A 15,770-nucleotide genomic window follows, 5' to 3' on the forward strand; every position below is an offset into this window, starting at 1 on the left:
GCCCAGCGCAGCACGTAGCACGCCAAGCACGTGACTTTGTGGGCTGGGTTGTGCCGGGCTGGCACGTTTTACACCTCTACGTAAACCACTGATAAGCGTTCCATATTAAGTGTTCCATATATCTGCGTCTTGTTGACACCTACAATTCATCACCTGAACATATATCTACAAGCGTCCCTTACTCTCACATCACTGAAAAATTCCATCGCAATCCAGTGCAGAGATGATCTATAAGTGAGTTAAATGTGCACACATACATCAGCTAACAGTCCGTACTCGCAATCCAGTGCAGAAAAGACAACCCCATAAGTATTTGGGAAATAAAAATCAATTCTCCAAGAGGAAATCATGGCACAACTTATTGAAGAACAACAACATTTTAATTCTCATTACGCTGCACAATCAAAACTCAAGATGGAACAAAGAGCAGCCGAGTTTGCAGCAAAACAAACTGAGTTTGCGGCAAAACAAGCTAAGGCAGTTGCAGATGAGGAAATGTGCATCATTATGAAGGATCTCTATAATTTGGATCCCTTACAAAGAGAATACTTCGAACTTCAAAAGGCGGACATTGTGCGGAATAGGAGAAATCAATTTTAGAGTACAGGCGTATTAGTCGAAACCTTAATTGTTATGTCTAATAGTTTTAGTAGTTTAATTTTGTTTTAATATTAATCATTATTCTTTAGTAGTTTATTATGTAATATTTGAATTTTGATATTATTATCCATGGATTGAATTAACTTTAACACCCTTTTAAACTACTTACCAGTAATTAATTAAAATATAACGATGAGTACATAAATATGAGATAATACATAAAATAAAAAGAAAATTACATGCATAAATTTTAACAATAACATATCTTATAGTAATACCAATCCTTGTGCCTAATTTATTACATATCCCCATATTCTGACCATATGTGTTCGATCAAGTCATCACGCAAGTTAATATGTGTTTGTTTGTTATGCATTGCGCGACGAAGTTGCTCAGCTCTAATTTGGGAAAATGCTTCACTATTTTCTCTTGATATAGCAACTGGTGCCGAGTTCCTGCGATGTTCATATACATGTGGCCAGTCACCGGGTAGACGCTCATCCTCGACTATCATATTATGTAAAATAATACACGTTTTCATGATATAGGTAAGCACACCTGGATCCCACATTCTTGCAGGTTGTTTGATGATTCCAAATTGTTGTTGTAGAACACCAAATCCTCGCTCTACATATTTCCGTGCACCCTCTTGAATCCCTGAATTTTTTTTTTTTTTTGCCCCTCTGGATATTTAATGGACATAATAATGGTAGCAATCTCTGGGTATATCCCATTACCGAGATAGTACGACATATCATATGAATGTCCGTTTACCACAAAGTTGACTGGCGGTGCTTTTCCTGTGACAAGACTTCGAAAAACATATGAACGGTTCATCACATTAATATCATTGTTTGAACCGGGCATACCAAAAAACGCATGCCAAAACCATAGATCATACGACACCACTGCCTCCAACACAATACTTTCGCTCCCTTTATATGTGTAGTAAGCCCCGGATAATGCCGACGGACATTTATCCCATTTACAAAGCATGCAATCTAGACTACCCAGCATCCCTGGAAACCCCCTGCTTTTGTTTTCCTTAAGCAGGAGTTCAACATCACCCGCAGTTGGTTCACGCAAATATTATTTCCCATACAAGCGGACAATAGTTTTACAAAACCTACGAGTAGCTTCCAAAACTGTAGTTTCTCCAATGCGTAAATACTCGTCTATTGCATCTGTCGCACATCCGTAAGCTAACATTCGGATTGCTGTTGTTACTTTTTGATGAGGGTTCAATCCCATAACTCCACAAGCATCGGGATTTTGAACAAAATAAGAATTTACTCCCACAACGTCTATAACTATTCGGTTAAACAATGATCGACGCATTCTAAATATTCTATGAAATACATTTGGTGGAAAGCGCGGGTTCGGGCAAAAGTAGTCTCTCCATAGAAGTTCAGCTCCAGCGTCAAGATCTCTCCATATTTTGATACGAGTTTGAGGCCAGTTTGAATTTATAATAATGAGCCCCAAACTAACAACCATGTTAGTTTGGTGAATTGCTACTGCATCATCATCTGAGGAATAGAAACTGTTATTATTATTAGAAGAAGAAGAACCTGAAGAACAGTTAGAGTTGTTCTCGTGGTTTTCCATTATAATCAGAAGAATAGGTGTTTTTTTGTTGATACTGACGACAAAGTCTTGAATTTATAACGAAAACTCAAGAGTAAATATTAATAAAAAAGTATAAAGTTGTTTTGTCTGACTGACTATACACTAAATTAAGAGACATTGAAAAGAGAAGACATACTGAAAGATTCGTCTATACACTCAAAATGGAAATGACTACTCGCTGAAAGATAAACCAACACATCAACTACCAGTGTACTTGAAATGATTATGAAGGCACTACAAAACAGAAGGCCTCTTGGGACGGCCAAAAAACGTCCCAAGAGGACAAAAAAACGTCCCAAGAGGTATTAGGGACGGTTTATGTACCGTCCCCTGTTCCACCGTCACTAATACTATTTGGCCATGTTTTCTTTTTGGGATGGACATAATTTAGCCTTGATTTAAATATTTTATGACTATTAGGGATGGTCAGGCCATCACCGTCCCAAATATCCTTCTTTAGGGACGGTTTTTTCAAAACAGCCGTCCCTAAAAGCTACTTGTTTTGTAGTGAGGTCACCGGCATATCCATATACTTGAACATCCCAATCGGGATATGTTACATAATCTTTAAAAAAATTTACCTTGCGCCAATATTGCATATACATATCATACGAAACAACTTAGCACAAAATCTTTTGCATCGTGCCAAACTTCCTCGAATAGGCGTTTTCCTTGTTTATCATCCATATCCCCAACAATTGAATGGAAGTCTATGGGAACACCATAGGTGGGATGGTTTTGACTCAAACACCATGGGTACATGTTATGTTGTACAATTAACAAGGGAGTATGCATGAAGTAAGTATGTTATTATCATAACGGTGTTATCGGGAAACTAATAATAATGGTCTCATAAAAAGCATAAATAATACTCACAACGCCATTCCAAGAAAAAATAACCCTTGTGTTTGAGAGTGTAGAAGTTTTTATTCCAATATCAGATTCAAGGATTTGTCTGCATGATTCCCAGGGTTGCCATGTAACTTGGTCAGCGGTCAACTTATTAACTAAATTTGTACAACGAACAATATCAACCATCTTCTTCTTTCCTTTCCACCTACTAATTCTAGGCCATATTGGTTGATCATCCTTAGGCTCGACTATCCCGGGTGAACATATGCCCAAATATTTGTAGCCCCAAAACTACATCATAATAGCAAGCAAGTAAATGAAACGGATTTTCCCAATAAATTAAACATTGAAACGAAAAATAAGTATATCAAAAAAGTTTTACCTCTAATACTTGGAAGGGCCCGCATAGACCCTTCCGCTTCCTACCTGCTATACGGAGTGCCACATACAATCTCGAAAAAGCGGTAGAACCCCAATCATATGTGCCTACTACATCAAGATCTTGAAAAGTAGATAACCATTCCGCATCAATATAGTTCTTTGCATTAGTAAAGAAAAATTGTCCCAAAACATACATAAAAAAGGCAGTTGCTACTCTTTCAGCAATGGCTTTATCATTTTCAGCCGCACTTAATTTTTCTGGTACGAAATATGAACTCAGAATTTTAACTTTAATTAAATTAGATTTCCACGACGCACCTGTTGGACAAAGGGAGGCATCTTGGATATATGGAAAAATATTATCACGGACATATTCAAATTGGTACTTTTCAGAATTATACGGAACCTCAAGCCCATCACCAATAGTCACCCCTGTCAGCATGACCCAATCAAGAGGTGTGAACCCAATCTCACCAAAAGGCAAGTGAAAAGTATTCGTCGTATCCCAAAACCTCTCCACAATATAATCGACCATGGAATGTGAGGTTTCGGCCAATTCCATGTTCAATAGTCTATCCCATCCCGCTCTTTCAATAATATATTTTACTCTAGGACTAAGTGTAGAAACAACCTTATAATGAACAATGATCCACTACGGGAAAAATTATCATTGACGACACAAGATAAGAGTTACAGTACCCCTACGACAACTCCATTTCATGCATTGTGGAACGGGGGTATTGTAGAAAGTCCAAGTTTTTCTACAATGGTTGACAAGTGACGTAAAGGGTGATGTGATTCCTGGTTCGACAATAGTTTGTCAATGTTGTGATTCTCTTTCGATTTTTTTTGATAACCTAACGTAACTCTTGCTTGTATTGTAGAACAATAGTAGACAACATAAGTAGCATATCGTAGAAACATATGCAACAACAATTACCAGTATTATGAATAATATTTGCACAACACTTGTATGAATTGTCGAACTATCTTGGACAACACAAACTTATGTTGTAAAGTAACTGTTTCACAATATCTAGTTTATGTAGTTGAAAACCTTTTCACGATGTCTATTAGTATTGTGAATACTCATCTCACTACACTTCCTTGAGTTGTATAACTATTCTGAACAACACCTGCTGATGTTGCAAGATTTCATTTTACAATGATTGTGGTATGAAGTAGAAATTGTTAACACAATACTTACTAGTATTGTGAATATTACAGTCAGTACACTTGTTAGCATTGTAGAACATTTGTTTTTACAATTATTGTCATGGGTAGCAGAAATTGTTAACACAACACTTGTTAGTATTGTGAATATTACAGTCAGTACACTTGTTAGCATTGTAGAAGTACCTTGATACAACTATACTATGTGTAGTAGGACTATCTTGGACAACACATAGTTATGATTGCAAATAAACTATTTTACAATACTTGTGAATAAGATCAAACCCATATTTCAGAATATATATTTCACTTTTGTCACTACTATTTGTGAAATGTAAAGAAACAACTAGATTAAACTGAAATGTAAATAAACAATTGGATTAAACTGAAAGATTCATTCAAATTAAACCAAACCCAGGGTTAAAGAATTCACATACCAATGTGATATACACAAAACATACAAAAAAGTGGCAGTGATATGTTTGTTACCAAAAGTTAATTCTCCAAAAAGATCACAGAAGATTAAGAAGTCTATTGGTAGATTATTCTATCTTTGGGCCATGTGATAAAATTTGAAACAGCATCATGAACATTTCTGACATCTGAAGTAGCTTGGTAGACAAGAGCATCATCCACATAATAAACCTTCACACATACAGTGTAGGCTCCAAGACCGATTGGTTTTCCATGTATCTGCTTACTTGGATCTGTTTCAGCAATTTCAGCCTCTACAACCACCTCGTCCTCCTTGTACCAGCTTAACAACTTGCAAACTTGGAATCTCTTTGGCAATTGAACCTCATTTTGTTTCTTGACATGACTTGGAGTGGTATCAGTTGAGACTCTTTCATTACAGATAACATTTCTGCTAGTGCTAGCCTCATGATTGTTGCTGGGACTTAACATGTGAGAGGGTGAGACTCCATTGCAGAAACATTTTGATTTCGTTCCCTATATTAAGACCAATCAGCAGTATCAGGGGCATTATCGAGTTTGAGTTTATCAAGAAAATGAGACCTAATAAAAGACAAGTTAAATTCTCACCTCTAGCTGCACCACTCGATCACTCAATGCTTTATAGGATTCTTTACACTCTTTAATCATCATCTTATAGTGGGACTGCGCAACAACCTTTTTATGTGTCGCTCCAAAAACAATTCCTTTAAGTCTCCCTTTAGTTTTCTTGTCCTCACCAAAGGCCTTTTCAAGAATATCATCTGTCACGGATGATCCACAATCAGCATGATACTTTTCTCGAGCTTTTTCAAGTTTTTCTTGTGTAAGCGTGTAAAACATCAGATATTTTTGACTTTTTCAAGCACACACAAATAAAACAAAGTAACATGAGAAGATTTCTTACCAAAGCTTCTACAACACCAGGATGTGGTTTCTTTCCTTTGCGCTGTTTATGACCAACTTTCCAGATTATAGCTCTATCAATCTCTTTGGTTGTGTTTTGCTCTTTTTGCTGCCAAATAAATGTATCAATACATGATTCATCAAGAATAGCATAACAACATGGTATTATCTCAGAATATTTCTAAGATAAAACTTTGTAGAGAACTTCAAACAATTATATTTTTAACGATTCAATAGCTTTCACATGGTGAATATCAAGACTGTAGAACATACCAATTTCACCTTCAATCGGGCGTAACCTTCTCGACTTATGGTATGTGGGGTGGTGTGTTTTGAACGATTTTCTTGCATTTTTATTTTTCTGACCTGAATAGAAAAGTAAAAAAATCATTTGACAGACTTTAAAGTTTTTAATACAAATATATAGGCATTCTATATAATAGAAATTACTTACTCTGAATTCAATAGAGTCTACATGTTTCACAAACTCTTCCCACTCCCTAACTGTCATGGTCCTGGGCATTAACTTCTCCAGCCGTTTCTTTTGTTCTTCCCCTTGTAGCCGATCCAAAGCGTCGAGTACCAAACCAGCTTTCCTTGACCTTGCTTCTCTAAGATAAGTTCCCATCTTGCTGAAATAATAGTCTTTGTAATACACAGGCACAATGAATCGGTTCTACAAATAAATTTAAATAATTGAATTAGAATACGCTATGAATTAAATAATTGTTGACTATGACTTAAATAATTATTTACGAATGAAAAGAGTTAAAGAGTTATCAATTGCGAACCGAGACTATCTTCCATATGTTTTCTTTGGCTTCATAAGGGACAAGTCTCCAATCCTTGTACGTTAATGGAAGTTTCCGAACAAGCACCCCTAGCACACTGGCAAGTTGCACATATGAATCACCAATCGGTTTTTCATTAGCGTTGAAGGAAATTGTTCTTTTCGGATCAGCAGAATCTAACTTCAGTGCATACATCTGGGTTGGACCACGTGGAACATATTTTCTTTTCTTCGCTTCTTTTCCTTCTTCACCTTCCTCATTATCATCATTACCACTATCATTTTCCTCTTCCAATTCAGGCTCATCACCATTACCATTATCATTCTCTTCTTCCACATCAGGCTCCACATGATCAGAGTTATCCTCTTCCACAGCTTCCTCCTCCTCTTCCTCTTCTTCTTCATCTTGAAAATCTGCGAGAGTGTCGTGTGGATCCCTAAGTTGAACATTCAGACATGGGCCTGTGCTGCTTGTGTCAAGTTTTCGCTTTACATTCTTTCGCCCCACTCCAGATTTTTCAGTATCTCCTTCAGAGCTTTTTGATTGGGACTTTGTAGTTGTGGTCTGTGAATGTTGAGCACTTTCAGATTGCACATTCTTCTTCCTAGTAGCCTGTCTCTTTGTAGTTGATGATGACATTTTAGCACTTTCAGGTTGTCGACGACGCTTTAGAGTTGTTGCACATTTAGTTAGAGAAGAAACAGCAGCACTTGGTTCTAACTTCTTGTTCCTTGGTGATGATCGCCTACTTTCAGGTAGAAGGGATGGTTCTGCGGACTTGGTTTGAGTCGTGGTTTGCAGCTTTGAAGTGAGTGAAGCACTTTCAGTTGGGGACTGTTGAGTGTTCTGCTTGTTTTTCATCTGCAAAAAGTATAGCTTACTTAAAATGAGAAGGTAAGTAGTTTGTTGTGAAATTGAGATGAAAAGTCATTACCTTTATCGCAAACTTCTTGTTCCTTGGTGATGATCGCCTACTTTCAGGTGGAAGGGATGGTTCTGCGGACTTGGTTTGAGTCGGGGTTTGCAGCTTTGAAGTGAGTGAAGCACTTTCAGTTGGGGACTGTTGAGTGTTCTGCTTGTTTTTCATCTGCAAAAAGTGTAGCTTAGTTAAAATGAGAAGGTAAGTAGTTTGTTGTGAAATTGAGATGAAAAGTCATTACCTTTATCGTAAACTTCTTTTTCCTTGGTGATGATCGCCTACTTTCAGGTGGAAGGGATGGTTCTGCAGATGGAGAACCTTTATCAGTTTTGGACTGTTTGTTTTTCATCTGCAACAACAATGCATATAGGTTAGTTAAAATGATATGGTGAATAAATTTATTTACACTGAAATTGAGATGATAAGCCTTTACCTTTATGGCCAACTCCCTGACCAGCTTTTTCTTTATTGTTTCCTTGTTAGTCTTCATTATTGCAGTTATGCCTTGCAAAAATATAATCACAGTGGCTAAACTTCATGCTTTGGCACAAATATAATCAAATCATACACCTAAAGAGAATAAGGCTACACCTATCAAATCACAAATTCTTACGAATTCTAAATTATACTTCATGCATCGAACAAAGGGGGGATTTTTTGTTATAACACAGAACAAAGAACTAAAAAACTAGAACATGAGCTGCAGAGACAATCATCGAAATGAAAATCATCATAAAAAGACCTAAAATCGAAAATTCCCAAAATTAAATAGGACCCAATACCAATTTCATCATGGAAACAACAAATCCTAAATTGCATGTGAAGATCTAAACATTTATGTGAAGAAAAAAAAAACTCAAAATTACTAAAATAGAAAACTGGAACAAAGAGATTTATTTTCTTAAGATTTGAGAGTATGAGAGATTACCCCTTCGTGAAATCCTTTTCTTGAAAATTTGTTAGGGTTTTCTTTAAAGTTGAAGAGCTCTGAGATTAATAGATAGTTATGGTTTTCTGAAGAGTTTGAGTGATTGAGAGATTGTTAGGGTTTCCTGATGAGAGATTGTTAGGGTAGTCTGATGAGAGATTGTTAGGGTTTTCCGATAAGAGATTGTTAGGGTTAGATCTTCACAGTTGCAGACATGGCGATAGGTGAGAGATTTTTTTCTTTTTTTTTGTGAGAGAGTTTTCTTATTTTTGTGAAGAGTGAAGAGAATAATGATTTTGGTCGCATTGTGAAAATACTGGGGGGAATTAACATGGGATAGGACACGTTGCAGTGGTCAAACATTAAATATTGTCTGAAAATTTCTTGGGCAGACACGTGACCAAATTTGGGCGGGATCTGGGGCGGGAAAGTGGAATATTCTGATTGGTCTAAGCAAAAGCATACGGATTGGCAAAGAAACACAATTTTTGACAAACAAACACAAGATTTCCACCGTTAGATTTAGTAGCAGTTGCTTCCCTAACTTTGGTACGTTGGATTAGACAAAATTACAAAAAATAAATTGGTGGTAACACTCTAAGTAACATAGATATAACCTGGCGGTAACTGGTAAGTGGACTATTCTAAGTCAGAGACTTCGTAAAAACGATGAATTCGTCTATCTATAAATAATTTCGGTGCCATTAGAATATTCCTCCAACCCTTAAACCTGTCCGGTTTTGGCAACTTCGAGACATAACATGGCTCCAAAATCGAAACCTGGCGGTGAGTGGACTACTCTAAGTCAGAGACTTCATAAGAACGATGAATCTGTCGATTCATAGGTAAGATGCTTTCATAATATTCCTCCAACCCTTAAACCTGACCGGTTTTGGAAACTTCGAGACACAACATGGTTCCGAGATCGAAACCTGGCGGTGAGTGGACTACTCTAACTCAGAGACTTCATAAGAACGATGAATCTGTCGATTCATAGGTAAGATGCTTTCATAATATTCCTCCAACCCTTAAACCTGACCGGTTTTGGAAACTTCGAGACATAACATGGCTCTGAGATCGAAACCTGGCGGTGAGTGGACTACTCTAACTCGGAGACTTCATAAGAACGATGAACCTGTCGATTCATAGGTAAGATGCTTTCATAATATTCCTCCAACCCTTAAACCTGACCGGTTTTGGCAACTTCGAGACATAACATGGCTCCGAGATCGAAACCTGGCGGTGAGTGGACTACTCTAACTCGGAGACTTCATAAGGACGATGAATATGTCGATTCATAGGTAAGATGCTTTCATAATATTCCTCCAACCCTTAAACCTGTCCGGTTTTGGAAACTTCGAGACATAACATGGCTCCGAGATCGAAACCTGGCGGTGAGTGGACTACTCTAACTCACAGACTTCATAAGAACGATGAATCTGTCGATTCATATGTAAGATGCTTTCATAATATTCCTCCAACCCTTAAACCTGACCGGTTTTGGCAACTTCGAGACATAACATGGCTCCGAGATCGAAACCTGGCGGTGAGTGGACTATTCTAACTCAGAGACTTCATAAGAACGATGAATCCAACCATATACTGGGAATATTCCTTTGGAATATTCTATGTATATCATCACATCATAACCACCCATTCATTTAATTTTAATTCTATTTCATCTACAGCCGTTAAGTTTTTTTTTTTTTGTTTAACATCATTCTCATATCTATTCCTTCCTCATCCTTTTCTTTTTTTCCCTCAACTGCATCTCCCCAGTGTGTTCGACGGAGAAACTTCACCTCAAACCACCATTACTCAAACCACCATCACTCAAACCACTTAGGTACAACAACACCTCCATCACTCAAACTACTGGCAACTTCATCGTCTACGACTCCAACAGCTCCGTTCATTACCATCGTTTTTAACTTCATCGATCTCAGGAGATTACTTCACCAACTTCATCATCACCACACAATGTTGAAGATCGATCTGTAACCCATATATTGACTAACCACCTCCACCAATTTCCCGAAGTTGAGGATCGATCTGTAACCAAAGCTCAATTTAGGGTATATTGTTTTTTTGATTTTTGAATTAGGTTTTTTCAGTGACTTTTTTGCATTAAAATTTGAATTAGGTTTTTTGATAATCAAAACAGAACAATATGGGTTTGGTTTAAAATTTGATTAAAATCAACAATATGGGTAGTTTGTTCCTTTCTTATTTGCATGACAGTAATGAAGAAAAGAGGGTTTCATGATTCTAGAGAGTTTTCAATTGCTCCATTTGTGTGTTCTGAGTTCAATTTTGTTCTGATCCAATGTAGAATAAGAATTGCCTGCTCCAATGTGTTGAATGTCTAGAATTATATTATCTGGGTGGTTACTTATGCTGGTTATCATATTTTGAAATTATAAAGTAGTCTCCGTTATATACAGGTATCCAATGATTTCACTGAAATTTATTTCATTCAATTTCTCGCAATACCGGCGCGAAAGATGCTTATTTCGGAGATGTTCCTTGAGTAATTGATCTCAAGGTTCAGACTTCAAGTGACGGTAAGATGATTTACTTTACTCTCTTTCATTGTTTTGCTTACATGTTTGATGCACATGTATATATTATAGATATAAATGTGTGGTTTTCATTGAAGTAGGCAGTATGATATGGACCTGCCCGGTTGCACCCCATTAGAAAAAAGTTTAAATATAATTTTCATACGGCCAGTGATTCGTGCATCAGTGAAATGAATGATGCATCAATGTAATTTAAGAAGTTACCACCCAGATAATATGAGAGAATTACTGCTCCAATCATTTTTTTGTATATGTAAATATGTTATGATTTGTTAATCCGTTGTGGTTACTTATGCTGGCTATCATATTTTGATTGCGCCAGGTGCCATTAATCTTTAATAAATTCAACATTCCAACCAAAGAAGTGGCTCCAGTGTTGGTTGAGAAGGGAAATTGAAAGGTTTTTTTTAACTGGATTGAAGAACTGAACAGATTTGCAGATTCAAGTCATTCAAAATTATGAATAAAGATTGGGTTCATTGGCCAAGGTTAATATGTTGTTCACTGTAGAATATTACATTCTTTACATTGGTTTTCCCTCTTTTATTGTGTTATTCCGTGATTAATTATTTCGTCGTTCTTTCATGTAGGGGTGATCTTCCCTATCAGGAGGCCTTGAAGAATTTCATAGATACCGTTTGTCAGAGACTTGGAAATCCTTCTGAATTCAGTTGTCCTTGTGTTGATTGTAAGAATCTCACTTTCCTACTTCCTTCGAAAGAATTGCATCTTCACTTGCTGAAACGAGGTTGGGATCCTACATACACTGAGTGGGTTTTTCACGGGGACATTATACACACTTCTACTGATGTACACCAAGAGGGAGCAACAAGGGGATCATATCATATAAATGCTGTTGTTGAAGCTGATGCACATATCGATCAGGGACATGAACCTGTGCAAGATGAGGGTTTGGAAAACCATGTGGAAGAGGCGGACACACCGTTATATCCTAATTGTAAAACACACACAAAGTTATCCATCACTGTTGAATTGTATAGGCACAAGACAGTAAATGGTTTATCTAGGAAATCTTTTGACGAACTTCTCAAGACAATCGGTTCCTTGTTGCCGCCATATCATTGTCTTCCTTGCTCAACATATGAAGTGAAAAAGCTGCTGAAATCTTATCAATTGACTTACCAGAAAATACATGCTTGTATTAATGATTGTTGTTTGTTTAGAAAAGATTTGAAAGATGCAGACGAGTGTCCTAAATGTCATTATTCTAGGTGGAAGGCAGACACATCTAACATGGATGATGCTGAAATGATAGACAAGCCGCAAAAGAAGATACCGGTGAAGGTGCTTAGGTACTTCCCCATTGTGCCGAGATTGAGAAGATTGTTTCAATCAGCAGCACTGGCTGAGCAGTTGATATGGCACGCGACGAACAAGAGTAAGGATGGGAAGATGCTTCATCCAACAGATTCTTTGGCTTGGAAGCACATAGACAAAAAGTATGTCGAGTTTGCTTCAGATCCCCGTAATTTGCGTCTTGGGCTTGCTGCTGATGGATTTAATCCATTTGGTGATCTTTCCGCAGCCCACAGTTGTTGGCCAGTGATGCTCGTGGTTAATAATTTGCCCCCTCAGTTGTGTATGCAAGGTGACAACATAATTCTGAGCATGCTGATTCCAGGAAAAAAACAACCGGGTAATGACATTGATGTATACTTGCAGCCCTTGATTGATGATCTTTTTGAGTTGTGGGAGAAAGGGGTGCAGGTATATGATTCGTTTACTAAAACAGATTTTAACTTGAAGGCGTTATTAATGTGGACAATAAACGATTTCCCTGCATATGGTAATTTATCTGGATGTACGTATAAAGGGAAGGCAGCCTGTCCTCTTTGCGGTGAAAATACACTTTCAAACTGGTTGGCATTTAGTCGTAAAACTGTGTACTTGAATCATAGGAGATTTCTTCGTCATAATCATCCTCTTCGGCAGAAAAAAGACTGGTTTAATGGAGAGATTGAGAGGAAGGAAAAGCCACCTGTTATGTCTGGTGCTGCGGCACTTGAATGTCAGAATAGTATTACAAATGATTTTGGGAAAGCGGAGAAGAACGAGGAGGAGATAAGGAAAAAGAATGAGCAAAAGAAGAAGAATAAGGGCAAGAGTAGTGCGGCAGCAAGTGCAAATGTGGGTAATTCTAAATGTGGGAAGCGGAAAAGGGATGTTGTTGCTGATGCGGCTATTTCTGGTGCAAATGATGATGAAACTGAACTTCGGGTGTTTAACAAACGGTCAATATTCTTCGACTTGCCTTACTGGAAGGTTAGTTCCATAACTTTAAACTTACTTGTTAATATTTGGCTATGAGTTCTTCTGCTTTGCACCATGTTAGCCTCTAAAATTCACATTATCAATGTTGGGTTTTTCCATAGATTAAATGTCTGATGTTTTATTTCTTTATAAAATTAATTACTAATTTTGGGTTTTTCCATCTTCCTAGGATTTATTACTACGGCACAATATTGATGTTATGCATACAGAAAAAAATGTTTGCGAGAGTATTATTGGTACCATATTGAATATAAAGTCCAAAACAAAAGACGGTCTAAAGTCCCGCAATGATCTGAAGAGTATGGGAATAAGACCAGAATTACATCCAATAGAGATAAATGGAAAAATGATCCTTCCACCAGCACCATACTGTTTAAATGACAAGAAAAAGGCTATATTGTATAATAGGATGAGAAATTTAAAGGTTCCATATGGTTTTAGTTCTGATCTTAGAAAGCATTTCTCAAAAGATGGTTGCTTAGGTGTTCTTAAGGCTCATGATTACCATGTTCTTATGCAACAAATCTTACCCGTTGCTTTGCAAGGACTTTTACCTGTAGGGCCAAGGGAGGCAATTTTCAGGTTATGTTCTTATTTTCACGAAATATGCCAAAGGGCAGTTGATCTCCATAGATTAATAGAACTTGAAGTAGAAGTTGCTGAGACTTTGTGTATGATGGAGAGGTACTTCCCTCCGTCACTTTTTGATGTCATGATGCACTTGACAATTCACCTAGATCGAGAAGTGCGATTATGTGGACCTGTACAATATCGTTGGATGTATCCATTTGAAAGGTATGCCAATTTAATTTATATTACTTATGTTTTTTGGTTTCGTGTAGAAAGTTATGCCCTTTGTATCTTAGAGATACTAATATTTAATTAACTAGTAACTGTTGCATACTCAACTTTCCTAGGTATATGAAGACATTCAAAGAATATGTAAATAATTATGCACAACCTGAAGCTTGTATAGCCGAGTGTTATCTTGGAATGGAGTGTGTTAGGTATTTTGATATTCGTAAGGCCCAAGCAGCTGAAACAGGAGTAAAGCAAAGGCATAACGAAAACACTCAAAATGGTTCCACACCGGAAGCACGTCCTCTTTCTAAAGGTGTCCAAGTGCGTATGGATAGTGAGAAGTTAAAGATAGATCACAGATATGTGCTTTTTAACACACCCGAAATTGACCCATATATGATGTAAGTATGATGTTCACGTTTATTAAAAATGGTCTGTCAATTAATACTTCATTTTCTAATTTTAATTTTGTCTTAGAATGCATATGGACGAGTTAAAATCTCCTGCTGGGAGGGCAATTACTAGTGAAGACCAACTCAATTCCATACAGTCTGACACATTTGCAGATTGGTTTCAACAAAAAGTATGTTTAGTCCACTCTTAGTCAGATTATGAATCATATAAATCTAACTTCTTATGCTTAGATAACAAATTTAGTTATATTCTTTTGTCCTGAGATTATACATTTGTAGGTTAAGATGCAAATTGAACAAGGCATGCCAATATCACACACGGTAGAATGGTTGTCATATGGGCCGTTAGAAAACTGCATATCATATAAAGGCTTGCTTATCAATGACACTAGGTTTATTACGAAGGATGTTAAGAGAGTCACACAAAACAGTGGAGTTTCAATTGAATCAACAACCTTAGTGGGTTCTACGGTGTTTTAGAAGAAATTTTATTGTTGGACTACAATCATATGTTTCAAATTCCAATATTCAAATGTGATTGGGCTCACACCAATTTTGGTGTGAAGGTAGAAGATGGCTTTACATTAGTCAATTTAAAGCAGCATAAGAACAAATACTGTAACGATCCATTCATTTTAGCAAAGCAAGCGCGACAAGTTTTCTATTCTCGAGAGTCAAATACATCTAACTGGTATGTGATGGTGAAACCACCGCCTAGGGGTTTCCATGAATTAGAGGAATACAATGAAAAGCATGACACAAATTTCCAACCAGTGGATACTTCAACTCTTGGTTTCCAAATGGATGACGAGAGCGAGAGTTACTTAAGAGAAGATGGGGAATATACCATAGTGGTTCCGACAAAGAAGAAGAACAAAAATAAGAAGAAAAAGAAGTTCACAAGTTAGATCAGTAGTTTATTATTTTTACGGTATTGTATTCTTACTTTAGCAATATTTGGTGTTATTTGCCTTCTCAGTAATCTACTTCAACTGTTATTCTCAAGTTTCTTGCTACAGCTGAGTGTGTAGTTCTGTATGAGTTGTTAAT

The 15,770-nt window shown here is 37.0% G+C and overlaps 2 protein-coding genes across 2 annotated transcripts; both read right to left on the bottom strand.

Moving 5' to 3' along the window:
• Positions 1–1,689: 1,689 nt before the first annotated feature.
• LOC113342766 lies at positions 1,690–2,208 on the bottom strand. The gene has a single exon (XM_026587199.1). It carries the CDS (start codon positions 2,206–2,208, stop codon positions 1,690–1,692), a length of 519 nt encoding a protein of 172 aa, XP_026442984.1.
• Positions 2,209–3,042: 834 nt separating this feature from the next.
• On the bottom strand, positions 3,043–4,024 carry LOC113342767 (protein MAIN-LIKE 1-like). Its single transcript, XM_026587200.1, has 2 exons — positions 3,464–4,024; positions 3,043–3,372 (listed from the first exon to the last, which is right to left on the bottom strand). The coding sequence occupies exons 1-2, from the start codon at positions 4,022–4,024 to the stop codon at positions 3,043–3,045; spliced, it is 891 nt and encodes a 296-aa protein (XP_026442985.1).
• Positions 4,025–15,770: the final 11,746 nt, after the last annotated feature.

This window comes from Papaver somniferum, unplaced genomic scaffold, assembly GCF_003573695.1.
Source record: "Papaver somniferum cultivar HN1 unplaced genomic scaffold, ASM357369v1 unplaced-scaffold_47, whole genome shotgun sequence".
Classification (NCBI taxonomy): domain Eukaryota; kingdom Viridiplantae; phylum Streptophyta; class Magnoliopsida; order Ranunculales; family Papaveraceae; genus Papaver; species Papaver somniferum.